The sequence below is a fragment of the Notolepis coatsorum genome (genome assembly GCF_963971535.1).
Source record: "Notolepis coatsorum genome assembly, chromosome: 11".
NCBI classification, from domain to species: Eukaryota; Metazoa; Chordata; class Actinopteri; order Aulopiformes; family Paralepididae; genus Notolepis; species Notolepis coatsorum.
This window is the reverse complement of record NC_140175.1, coordinates 20,687,453-20,700,711: the sequence shown is the minus strand read 5'-3', so window position 1 is coordinate 20,700,711 and position 13,259 is coordinate 20,687,453. Positions and strand designations below refer to the sequence as shown.

General features: G+C 43.3%; 1 protein-coding gene across 3 annotated transcripts in view; it reads right to left on the bottom strand.

Moving 5' to 3' along the window:
- hnrnpdl (heterogeneous nuclear ribonucleoprotein D-like) overlaps window positions 1–13,259 on the bottom strand; it is a 35,411-nt gene that overhangs the window by 3,082 nt on the left and 19,070 nt on the right. The window contains exons 1-5 of one of the 3 annotated variants that reach the window (XM_084325385.1): window positions 7,510–8,175; window positions 3,666–3,834; window positions 3,291–3,452; window positions 2,561–2,692; window positions 1,258–1,372 (exon numbers count right to left, since the gene is read on the bottom strand). In XM_084325385.1, the coding sequence (XP_084181511.1) occupies window positions 1,258–1,372; window positions 2,561–2,692; window positions 3,291–3,452; window positions 3,666–3,834; window positions 7,510–7,790 (859 nt within the window). In that variant the 5' untranslated portion in view covers window positions 7,791–8,175. Of the gene's footprint in view, window positions 1–1,257; window positions 1,373–2,560; window positions 2,693–3,290; window positions 3,453–3,665; window positions 3,835–7,509; window positions 11,565–12,517; window positions 12,625–12,998; window positions 13,081–13,259 lie in introns of those variants that run through there. The other 2 variants (XR_014620284.1, XM_084325386.1) reach the window with 2 other exon arrangements.

Sequence of the window (13,259 nt, the reverse complement as noted above, 5' to 3'; positions counted from 1 at the left end):
GGTTCGGTGTCTTGCTCAAGGACACGCTGCCAGGAGGAGCCGGAATCGAACCGGGACCCTTCTGATTACCAGACGACCAGCTCTACCTCCTGAGCCGCTGTCAGCATCCATAAGGAGGACGTAACAGCGGTGGAACATGAGATGTCGTTCGCCAAGTTTAAACTAGTGATTTGGTGTTTGCATGGTATTTATTAAAAAAAGAGAAGTAAAGAAGTTTAGAGAAGTAGATCATTTCTTTTTTTAAGTAAACAATACCCAACCCTATGCCACACACAGACGTATTATATTAATTAATTTTCTCATATTTATATGTGTATAGTGTTATGTGTATATACTTTTACTCTTCAAATTCTTTATTGCCTATATTTATTGTAACATATAATTTAACCGATAGGGCACACAGACCTTTGTTTATACTATTTATTTTTTCTTCATATTTGTATATTCAAATGTATGCCATAAAATTTTGAACCTGAGAGTGCTGGTCTGGCTTCACTGCTTCTTTTATATAATACTTAATGGGATTTCAGCACCCAGTGTCGTATCTTGAGAGCGCAGTCTAACTTGACATTATATTCAAATTATAAATTATATTGTTTACACTGTTTATTTTTTCTCATATTTTTATATTTAGATCAAATTGTATTGCCTATATTCATACTATTACCCTGCCCATACCTGTAACTCCCCTCCCCCATGCTGCTTTGACGCCCGACCCAAGGGTATCAATAAAGGAATATCTTATATATATATATTTTTTTTTTATTATCTTTTTCCCCCTCCTTTTTCCGATTTTTCTCCCATCCCACTGTTAGTCGTTATGCCAATTCCCAACCCCCTTCCTGGTTGTTGCGCACTTTCCCCTACTGTTGGTCCGAGAGGCCGGAGACTGTCACATGCTTTCCTCCGACGCATGTGCAGCCAGCCGGCAGCCAGCCTGGCCGCGCAGATTCTCACTGGGAGAGTGTAACGACGTGTGGGAAGCCGCACTACCTCTCTCCAGATCCTACCCTCACTGAGCAGGCACCCCGACCGAACTGTAGGGGTCGTTGTCCACAACGCCCAGGACCCACCAGCCAGCTTTCCCCACCCCCTAATACTGCCAATTGTATTAGTGTGAACGGCCAGCCAAGCTGGTGACAACGCCGGGAGCTGGATTCGAACACGCAAACCCAGCGTCTCCAGCGTTGGTGACTAACGCAATCTCCGCTACGCCACCTGACCGCCGGGAATATCTTATATTATCTTTCTACTTACCACCACTCCCACGTGACCCAGAGGGGTATCCACCTCTACCTCCTCCTCCTCCTCCTCCTCCCCAGTTCTGTTGCTGCTGGTACTGCTCCTTCGACATGGCCACCTTGATTTCACACTGATGGAAAAACACATTCAACATGACTAAAAAAATTATAAAGTTGACCTTGATCTCCCTTCACCATTCACCTCTAACATTCACTTTAGACACTTTAACACTACACCATATTTGATCTATTTTTTTTTCTTTTTCTCCGCCTGATTTTTCTATGCTTTTTCTCCCCATCCCAATTTCGTCGTTATGCCAATTCCCCCCCTCCCCTACCTGGTCGTTGTGCGCATGTTCCCCCTACTGGTCGGTACAAGGGAACCCTGAAGTCCACCACATGCTTCCTCCGACACATGCAGAGACAGCCAGCGGCTCTCTTTTCACCTGGCAGCGAGGACTCTCATTGGTGAAGTGTAACGCGTGGGAGGTCACGCTGCCTTCACCACTTCCTGCCTTTCGCTGAGCAGGCGCCCAGACCTGACCTGTAGGCGTCGCTGTCCACAACGCCAGATTACCACCCACGACTTCCCTCCCGCTAACTCAGCCAAAACGAGTTAGTATGAGCGCCCTGCTACGATGGTCATTTCATGTATGGACGAGGAGACATACTAATGATAATCTATCTTTGATTTCAGGATGATTAGATAATCAGCTGAAAAATTACAACGTGATGACTGGATTACAGTAAAATGTCACCTTTTTCCTGCAATTACTGAAAAACACCCAAACCATACTCTATTCAAAGCGGTATAAAACGGAAATGTATGAAAGAAAAAACAATCTGTCTTGGGCATGTTGACTAGAAGCAACTCACTGAGGGTCGACGGCGTTATTAGACCGATTGATATAATATAAGATATATTTTAAGCAATCACAAATGTCACCGTCTAAAACTATATTCATTGAATAAAGACCTGGCGATGAATGGGGTATGAGCGCCCCCTGCTGTGGCGGTCAATGTGTTAATGATTGCAGGTTCCATACAAGCTCTTGCACCAAGCTCCCAGGAGCCTCGAATACAAAAACATTTCACATGTAATATTATTTAATCTCGATAGCCGGGCTGCCCCCCACCAAAATGTAATACCTGTGCAAAATAAATGTAAGGCTTTTTAATACCTTTTAAGGCCTTACATTTAGAATTATGAATTTAAGACTTTTTAAGACATTTGAATACCCCACAGATACCATGTATTTACATAATGTAAGAAAAAGAACAAGCAGGAGATGGTTTATGTTATTGTTTATATACAGTACCTTGCTCAGTCCAATGTTGTGGTACTTTTTCTCCATGAGCTTCTTCACCGATTCTTCCTCTTTGAAGGTTATGAAGCAGAAGCCTCTCCTTTTGTCCGTCTTATTTTCCATGGGAAGTTCAATTGATTCCAACTGAGACAGAGACATGATTAAATCAAGTAGCTTCATTAATAATGAGCAGCTGAATATATGAATATACCTGCATATAATCGATCTATATACCTACTTATACACCGGCATATAACATACAATAATGCTGTATATACCGTATATATATATATATATATATATATATATATATATATATATATATATATATATATATATAGTGGCAGATATCCCCTGTTCCATGGCATCCATCCATCTGTACATACCTACATATAATCCTTTTTACACATTTGTAAATACTATATCTGTACATATCCCTTAACTATTACTAGTTACGCTGCTGGCCTGTATGACTTACTACCATAATGTCTTCATACCTGTATCACTGTACACTATTACTCGGTAGTAGTCATTTATATATTTTATACCCAGTTGAATCTCCTGTACATTGTATATTACTATTGCACTTTTTACTGTTAAATTTGCACTCTGGTTGGATGCCAAACTTCTTTGTTGTATTGTACTTATGCTGTGTGATGACCACACAACACACACACCCACCCACACCCACACACACACACACACACACACACACACACACACACAGAGTGAGGAGCTGTACCTCTCCATATGCACTGAAGTAGTCTCTGATCTTGTCTTCAGGAGTGTCAGAAGAGAGGCCTCCTACGAAGATCTTCTTTACGGGCTCCTTGCTCTTCATGGCCTTGGCCTTCTTGGGGTCGATCACTTTCCCATTAAGCCTATGGTCCTTGTGTACAGTCACCTTCCAGAGGTATAAGCAGGTAAAGAAAAGTCACAGAGTTAATCCATACAAACGGATTCCCTTCCTGCGGTTGTTCTCTCGTGGCCGATGTTGACCATCCTCCCAACCCCCAGAGTAAATTACTGTATCCAAAATAACAGCTTTCAGAATAATTCACTCGATTTCAATAGCGCTCGTTTTAACAGTCGGGTGAACCTTTTTGAGACACCGTACCTTGTCGACGCTCCCTGCCTCTTTGAACAGCACGAATCCAAACCCCCTGGAACGGCCCGTCATGGGGTCCAGCTTCAAGGTGCAGTCGACCACGTCCCCGTACTTGGAGAAGTAGTCTTTCAAGTCCTTCTTGGTCGTGTCCCAGCTCAGCCCTCCGACAAACATCTTCCTGTAGACATAACGTTCAAATCATTCAAGACATCCATCGCCACCATGGACCCCATGGTGTCTGTCACGTCACCTATTATCAATGTATACCTACCTACTACTTTCACTGTCTACAGGAGCCCTAAACTGTAATCGTAAATCATAGTAATCATAACTACCCACCTCATACTATAGTCTACCCATATAACTCTGTATGATGGGATGGCATGTATGTATTATGTAATAGTGCTGTATATACCATATATATATTATATACTATATATATTCTTACTGTATATCCACATCTGTCTGTACATACCTGCATATAATCCTTTTTACATGTAGATACTATATCTATACATATCCCTTATCTACTCTTACTGGTTACGCTGCTGGCCAGTATGACTTACTAGTTACCATAGTCTCTTTATACCTGTACATATATTGATACAACTCTGTACATACATATGATTAGCATTATAACTCAGTAGTAGACTCATTTATAAATGTTATACCCAGTTTAATCACCTGTATATTACTATTGCACTTTACTGTTACATTTGCACTCTGGTTGGATGCCAAACTTCTTTTCGTTGTACTGTACTTGTGCTGTATAACGATTAACGACAATACATTTGTATCGAATCTAAACTAATCAAATGGGAGAGGAGGGGGGGTGATAATGAACGGTTATGCGGGTGTAACGTTGGCCGTTTATTTGGATTAATGGTGGGTCTATTTATCCACATTTGCTACATTCACAAAGCATTTCGAGTTTAGTTTGTAATCTAGGCATTGATGCTTAACAACACAGGTTACGTTGACTCGTATAAACTTGCAAAGCGGCATCGTTTCTCGAATCAGCAGTTGAGTAATGGCGACTAAAGAGGAAAGGATTGGAGATGCGACAGCTAGAGCTGCCGCGGTATTGATGTTTTCCTTACCGCACAGATTTGCAAAATATTTCCTACCGCGCGGTTATTACCGCACGCACAAAAAAAAAAAAAAAAAAAAAGTTTGAATGCATTTTTTTTTTTAGTAGTAGTCTACTTTTTATAGCATATAGCCTGCCTCTAGTCTAAATGTCGATCTTTAGAGGATGACTTTGCAGCATGAATATTGTTTGGGATTCGGCAAGCACGCATTAGTTATTGAAAGTGAAACACGGATTCGAAGTTTACCCTCTGGTCGTGCGCCGTTCACTCGGTGTCGCGGGCAGGGGTGGTTACCCCCCCCGACCCTTTCTTATTATTATTACTATAAAGTTACTACTTTATAATAAAGGCATTCGTTTTGTGGCATTACCATTATATAGTTATACGTTCAATAACATCAGCGTATTTACCGGACCATCTCAGTTCCTTTCTTTGCTCAGAGCGTGCTGAGTTGTCCCATTCTGCGGTCTGTTAATAAAGTTTTCAATCAGACAAGTGTATAGAACGAAGGGCTTTTATTATAACATTCGTTGCAGACAGTAAAATAATTATGTCTCGTTTAGTACTCCCGAGGAGCGATGGTAGTCCACTCCGGCGGGGAGTTAAAGCTACCGCTATTAGCCGTATTGTGATGAGCTCTGATCAATGGCTGACATTCAGGATGTAAAAAACTGCAGGACGCTCCCAACGTGTGACGCGTCTCTCTTCTGACCAATCAGTGGTCTGCAATGTTTCACGTGACTTTTCTGGTAGCCAATAGGGTCGCTTGGAACCTCGATGGAGGAGTAGGGTATATCTGCAGAGCCGCAAGCCCAACGAGAGGAGGGTACTTCATTATTATTATTATAAAAAACAGCGGTGATGCGGTATTCAGCCTACTCTGCGGTGGCCGTGATGTAACAGCGATACCGCGGTAATGCGGTAATCGCGGCAGCTCTAGCGACAGCTAACGTTAATTCAACAAACACTGGTATTTGATCATTTTTTAAGCTGCCTCCTTATACTACATCACCATTGGAATGGAATTTTGGAACCTGCTCTAGTGACTGGCTGGTCCTAACTAAGGTCCCGAGTTTGCTCTGAACAGGGTAAATCGGCATTTTGCTGTCCTTAAAGCTTGAGACTCTCCCCTCTGTTGCAGAGTTTAAAACCTTCATCTCCAACCTTTGTCAATCAAGTTGTACGTGTTTTAATTTATTTGTTATCCTTGCTTTTTGCCTCGTCTTGTTATCTTATTGTTGCATCTCTATGTACACTTGACGTGACTGTAAATGGGGGTAACGTCGGTTGTGAATGAATGAATGACAACTACATCAGGGTCCCCCATTTTCAATTCATAGTGACATTTATGACATACACAACATCTATGGCATAGGGTCCGGGACATACATGTATATAGTACTGTTACATTTGTGATATAAGATATGCAAATATACAGTACTGTTACACATAGATCCTAACAGAGAATATATGATGGGGAGGAGACTGTACATTAGGAGGGGGTGGGTAGGAGAGAAAATATACATACGTTGGGAAGAAAATATAATACATACGGTGGGGAGGAGACTGTCTATTAGGAGAAGGTGGGGGGGGTTGGGTTTGGACATTTACGGTGGCCAGTTTCGAATTGCAACCTCCCGTAGGTGCTCTTTAACACATTGCCAGCCAGGGGTTATGCACAATCGGGTTGAAAATAACGTTATATTCCTCTTACCATGGGCCAATGAGACTGGCGGTGAAAGATCCCAATTATACGACGCCGATCGCCTAGGTCCATTTCCGGTTTGTATGTCGCAATAAACGCCAAAATCATATTGATTATTAAGTTTAGAAAGCAATCCATTATGTACATAGTGTCTGTCGGGAGTCCCGTAAACGAGATGTGACTGCCGGATGAGTTTCATCGATGCACTGATGGCACATCCTGTTGGCGAGTGTAACTCGCCCGACCATCCACAGTTGTTGCAGTCACATCTAAGGTCCAGCTGCAGCACCGGGGGTGGGTATATGAATTATGAATGCCATGGCGAAAAAATTAAATATTGATCTCAAAAACACTGTACAGCGATCCTGGCAGACAACGCATGGCGGCCAATAACGCTGGACAGCGTTTTTGGCGCTGGATGTGTTAAGAGCTGTTTTGAAGGTGGGTAGTGATTCACATCTTTTTTTACGGCTGTGGGTAGGGCGTTCCACATTGATGTGGCATAATTGCTAAATGTGTTTAGTCCCTTGTTTGAGCCGAATCTGGGTTGCACATGATTTGTGGAGCTCCCTCTGGTGTTGTGGTCGTGGTACTCACTGACCTTTGGGAAGTATTTCGACGTGTACATGGGTACCTGTGTGGTGTAGTGTATCTTGTAGACCAGGCCCATTGCAAGTTGCTGTACTCTGTCGAGTGTCGTCTACTCTAAGCCATCCTAGGTAGTCAAAGTGGGCAGGGGTGAGGTGGGTTCTAGGGGTGAGGTCAAGTAGTAGTCTGACCAGTTTGTTTTGTGATTGATTGATTGAAAACGTTATTAACAGATTGCAGAATGGGTACAATACAGTACGGCTCAATACACACAATTGTTAAGGGGATGCAGACCAGAGAAAGACTTTCATCTTGTTTACATCTCAGGGTCCCCCATGATGTTTGCCTTTAGAGTTTAAATAAAGGTTTGAAATGAAATTCCTTTTTACTGTAAGTGGACATTCGCTGTGTAAAGTCCAGCCAACGACAGACAACCAAGCATCCAGACTGGTTAGTTAGCAGCAGTTACCCCATGTCCTCCTCGTTCCTGCTGGCATCGATCTTGGACCCCTCGGACTCTCCTCTTGTCGGGCCCGCAGCAGCAGCAGCAGTCACCGGCATCGGCACCGGCTCCTCGCCGCTCGCCTCTCCGTCCTCCTCCTCCTCCATTTTCATCACGGTCGGGTCGTCGCCGGTCTCCAGGTCCTCCGACATTTTCACCACGGTCGGGTCGTCGCCACCAGTCTCCAGGTCCTCCGACATTTTCATCACGGTCGGGTCGTCGCCACCAGTCTCCAGGTCCTCCGACATTTTTTATGTAGTTAGTCGCTAGTCGTTGACGACGAGCCGCTTGTTTGTTTATATATCGACGGCCCGGGGCTGCGCTGCCACTGCTAGCCGCTGGCCGACACACGGGTTTGTCGTTTGTTGTGTGTGTTGGACTGTTGTTGTTGGATGTCGTGTGTCGCACTTTGCGTTCAAACGGCACCAAAGGCAGCAACGGTAGCAAATGGCCGAATTTACGTTACGTCGGTAGACCTCAGCTCGTGATCGTGAGATAAGTCCGTAAGAGGCGTCCTCTTGTCGGCGCACGTTTGCTAACTTCGGTTGGTGTTTGTTTGACGTCGAAACGGTTGAGAAGCATCCATCTGCAGAACGTCAGCCCAGTACTCTCTCTCAGTCCCCACGCTGTCAGGCCCAGCCGCGTGTATATTTTCCCCAACGGAGTTTCACTTCCGCGTTCGGTTTGCGCGACCACTGACGTTTTTTTCAGCGACAATCGCTCAACTACGTAACTTACGTAACTAACGTCGAGCCGAGAGCACCGACGTGACGTAACTCCAGATCAATGCGCAGGCCTTAGAATGAATGAATGAAAACTTTATTTAACATATTGCAGAATGTGTACAATACAGTACGGCTCAATACACACAATTGTTAAGGGGATGCAGACCAGAGAAAGATGTTTGTCTTGTTTACATCAGGGTCCCCCATTTTCAATTCATATTGACATTTATGACATACTCAACATACATGACATTTATGGCATAGGGACATGATATAGGTATTTAGTACTGATACATTTGTGACATATGCTGTATCCAAATATACAGTACTGTTACTCATAGATCCTGACAGAACTACCCACATCTCTTATATACGCGTCCATATATGACAATAGCGAAATGTAGAATGTGTACATATTACAACTAAGTAATATGTTGACGTATAAGTATTATAAGTATATATTACATATTCATTATTATAATATATTTTTTAACTTAACGTTTTCAGAAAATGAACGATATAGAGTATTGATGTCTATTAGAGTGTCTATATAATATGTATATTATACATTCTTGTGTTGGAATAACAGTGAAATTAAACGATTCCGTGTGTTGCTGTGGACCCCCTCAACAACCCCCAACGCCACTTTGCACAACTTAATCAATCTCTTCAAAATTCCCAAGCAAGTCCTGCATATAAATCAGCAAGGCTGCGGTCACATCACATGGAAACAATAAACCCTGGTTCAACAAGGACATAGCATCACTACGTAAAGAAAAGAACACAGCCTACATAAATGGAAATAAAGAGCAGTACAAATCTGCAAAATATAAACTACGGTCTGCCATAACAAACTACAAAAAACGCCATCAACCTGGCTCTCTCTACACTCTACAGCACCTGGAAACCCCCAACACCTACACCTGTATTGTTTATTGACTTCAGCTCAGCTTTTAACACCATCTCCCCCAATAATCTGTTCCATAAGCTACAGGACATTGACATCAACCCCACCATGGATCCTCAATTTCCTCACCAATAGAACCCAAACAGTCAAAGTAAACAACAAATCATCCCGCCCTCTGACCCTCAGCACTGGGGCCCCCCAGGGCTGCGTCCTTTCCCCTTGGCTCTTCTCCCTCTACACCAACCAGTTCACCCCCCTGGACAGCTCAGTCAAGGCCTTCAAGTACGCCGACGACACCACCATCCTGGGCCTCATCTCCAACAACGACGAGTCCATTTACCGGCAGGAGGTGGACAGAGCAGTGAGGTGGTGTGCATCCAACAACCTCCTGCTCAACACCTCCAAAACCATGGAAATTGCCATAGACTTCAGGACTTAAAAAAAAACACCCATACTCCCAATAACCATCGCAGACCAACCCATAACCCTAACTGATTCATTCAAGTTCCTCGGCACCCACATCAGCAATAAACTCAAATGGGACACCACTGCCATCATCAAAAAGGCCCAGCAGCGCCTGTACTTCCTCAGACAACTGAGGAAGTACAGAGTCCAACAACACCTGCTGGTCCAATTTTACACTGCCATAATTCAAAGTATCCTCACCTCATCCATCACAGTCTGGTACGGTTCCACAGACAAACACACCAAACACAAACTCCAACGCATCACCAAGACAGCCTCCAAAATAATTGGCTGTCCCCTCCCCTCTCTGGACTCCATCTACACCTCACGCACAGTCACCCGCTCTGTTAAAATAGTCAACGACCCCTCTCACCCAGCACACCACTTATTCCAGCACATGCCCTCAGGTCGCTACAGGTCCATCCTAACCAGACACACACGTTTCACAAACAGTTTTTTCCCCACAGCAGTCCGAACACTGAACACCCTGGCCCGCCCCCCTTTGCACAAACGGGCAAGCATCTGTCACCGTGACTGTCCTATATGTATTTATGTATATATGTTTTGACGTTTTTGATGTTTGATGTCTGTTTCATGTTTGATATAACCAGTGCTCAACATCTGTACCGAAAACAATTACCACCAACCATCGTTGTGTGGCATTAAAGTATCTTGTATCTTGTCTTGTAAGTTAAATCTGATTTCCTCATGGATGCAGTCCTTTTGAGGGCATTTGCACTAGAATTTAGAGGTGGCTTACCTTAGAGCACAGTGCAGATGCAATGGATCTTGAAGAAGTCTTTTACTTCTCACTGGGTCATTGGGGCATTTACCCCTTTCACGACTACACTACAGGTTAACCTTTCACTGGTGGTAGTGAAAGGGTTAACCTTCTGTAGTGTGGTAGTGAAAGGGTTAACCCTTTGTCATGTGGCAGTGAAAGGGTTAACCGTTTGGTAGTGAAGGGGTTAATGGCAGGTACAGTATAGGCTAAACGAGGCCTTCATTCGCTACACAGGGATGTGAAAGATGACCCTTGGGTTGTTAGTGTTACAAGTTTAGAATTGTTGACCTCTAGCCCCATTTCCTACGTACTAAAGGAGGATGTCGTTTACTGGTAGAGTCCTTTCTCAGAACAATCCACGGCGCCGTTCTTCATACCGGGCATCCACAGCTCCGGCTAGTCGGCCAGGCAAAGTGAATGGGGCCACGCTCCAGTCTGCACGAGCCCTGAAATAAACACCGAAACCTGCTCTCTACAGTGCAACCAAAATTCGGTTAAGTCGTGACGTAGACTAACCGAATAGGTTTCAGTGGTTTTTTTCTCCAGTGCTTGTATATAATATAGACATCTATGAAGCGTGGCCCCATTGACTTTGCATTCGTTTGTGGATAACTAAGCGGAGTCCAGTATGAAGGACAGCATGGATTGCGCTGAGAACTGATTGACAACATCATCCGTAAGTAGGAAATATTCCAACATCCTGAACATACCGTTTTTGAAATTTTTTGCAAAGGACTCGAACATCATTTATTTTTTTTACCTCTTTTTATTATCCCTTCAAAATAGTGCAGAACATGTTTAAAACAGCAGGTTCTAAATGAAGGGGAAAGTACAGCTCGCATCTGAACGATGCCTAGACCTACAGCCTCTCCGTAGCAAAGTGACAGGTGAAAGGGAGGAAATCATAGCAGGAACCCAAGCAACAACTAAATAAATACACTATTTACAGAGTCAGACACGCTGTACGTCAGTGTCTGGGAGAGAACGGCGTCGGCGACGTGGAGCTCTGATCTCAGAACAGGACAGGACTGTTATGTTGAGTGTCTGAAAGAGAACAGTGATATGGAGCTCTGATCTCAGGACAGGACTCCCAAGCTGCCACCAGGGTGCAGGAGGGTCATTCTCAAGTCGGCCAGTCTGTCTGCAAACAAGGACAACAAGATGTTAAATCGCCTCTTTTTGAAAGACTCTATTCTCTCTCTCTCTCGAACATGTCCATGTCTCAGTGTTAAAACGTCTTGTGCTGTCAACTTTAAACTATTAGGTTTTTTTTACATCTCAATTCCATTTAAAAGATCATGTGTATGAGTTGCAACTTCATTCCGTAGCCAACAGATCGCAGGTCAGCAAAAGCTTCCTGCTCCATTAAATCGGCATGTCATTTCGCCATAAGGGAGCAAATCTCAAATGACAACTTTCTAAGCATAAGATGAAATTTGAAGGACGTTTGGCACAATAGTTCAAATCTTGAATTTTTTATGGCGTCGTGAAGCTGGTTTTGCATATCGCTGCTGTCGGGACAAAACCTCATAACTCCAAAAACCCAACTTTTCAGCAGATGAAAAAAACTAACACAGATTTGAGGGTGAATAGAGTTAGGAGGTTTAGACAGATGATCGGTGTAATGCTTTCCCATTGTTTAAACTTTGTAAAACCCACACACACATATGGAGGATGATCTACGGAGTTGATTTATATAATTAAAAAAAAAAATGGAGTTATGAGGTTTTGTCCCGACAGCAGCGATATGATCTTTAAACACCTACGTAAAAAAAAAAAGGTGTTTATCAAGTGAAGTTCTCTAACGGCTAAAAAGAAAAAAGCAAGCATTGTGAATTTAAGCAATTTAAAAGGGGGGATTCATTATCAAAAGAAAACAAAACTGCCACTAAAGTCCACTAAAATAAAAAGAGAATGCAGAGTAGGACAATTATTTAGTGCACTTAACATTTCGATTGTATGTGTAAAATCCCTGTAAAAAAACAAACATTTCAGAGTCGTATATATATACAGTATATGAAAAGGGGGGAACATTTATTTCCCCTTTTCTCTTAATGTTTTATCGCTGGTACAGGAAGTGTGAAGAGACCATACCACAGGAAAGCGCTTTTCCTTGTGCATGCCGTGCTCTCTGCCCCGCTATGTGCGACGCCCAGAGAATGTCGTGGTCAGGTGACACACGGCCTGCAATGAAGTCCCGGCTGGCAGGTACAAACAAGGTACAATGTCAGTTAGGAAGTGGAAGGAAGGAGAAGGAAAAAGGGCCTTACTTTGTGCCCCCGTTAGCCGTTACTTTACCTGTTAACATTGCTATCAAGTCTGTTAATGTTATTTCCTTATGAATACCTGTTAAAAAGGCAGGGTGGGGGGGGAGAGCTACAGAGACAGACAAAAATGCTACAAAAGAATTCTGCAATTAAAGATCTATAGACCTTTTTTTTTTTTTTTTTTTATAATTTCTTTATTTACCATTTACCACTTGTTGGATTTGGAATCAAATGTTTGTTTTTTTTGGTCTATTGATCTTTAAGGTTTTATGTGAAGTGGAAAGTGCCTGTCGAGGCAGAGGTCTTACCAGAAGTGTTAGCAGGTCTCTCTGCCTAGTCAGTAGGGCTGGTAGGTGTCCCGTGAGGCCTTTCCGTAGCCGATCTGCTGACCTATGGGGGGAGTCAGGTAAGATAGGGACAATAATAACAGGGCAGGAAATGCACTTTCTCATCTACCGGCCACAGTGGCTGCTAGGTTAGCAGGATTTAGGCCAATTTCACCTGCTAAATATACGTTATCTTAAGAAATGAGGGTCGTCTTACCAAACCGAGTGGCTGGTAGAACAGAC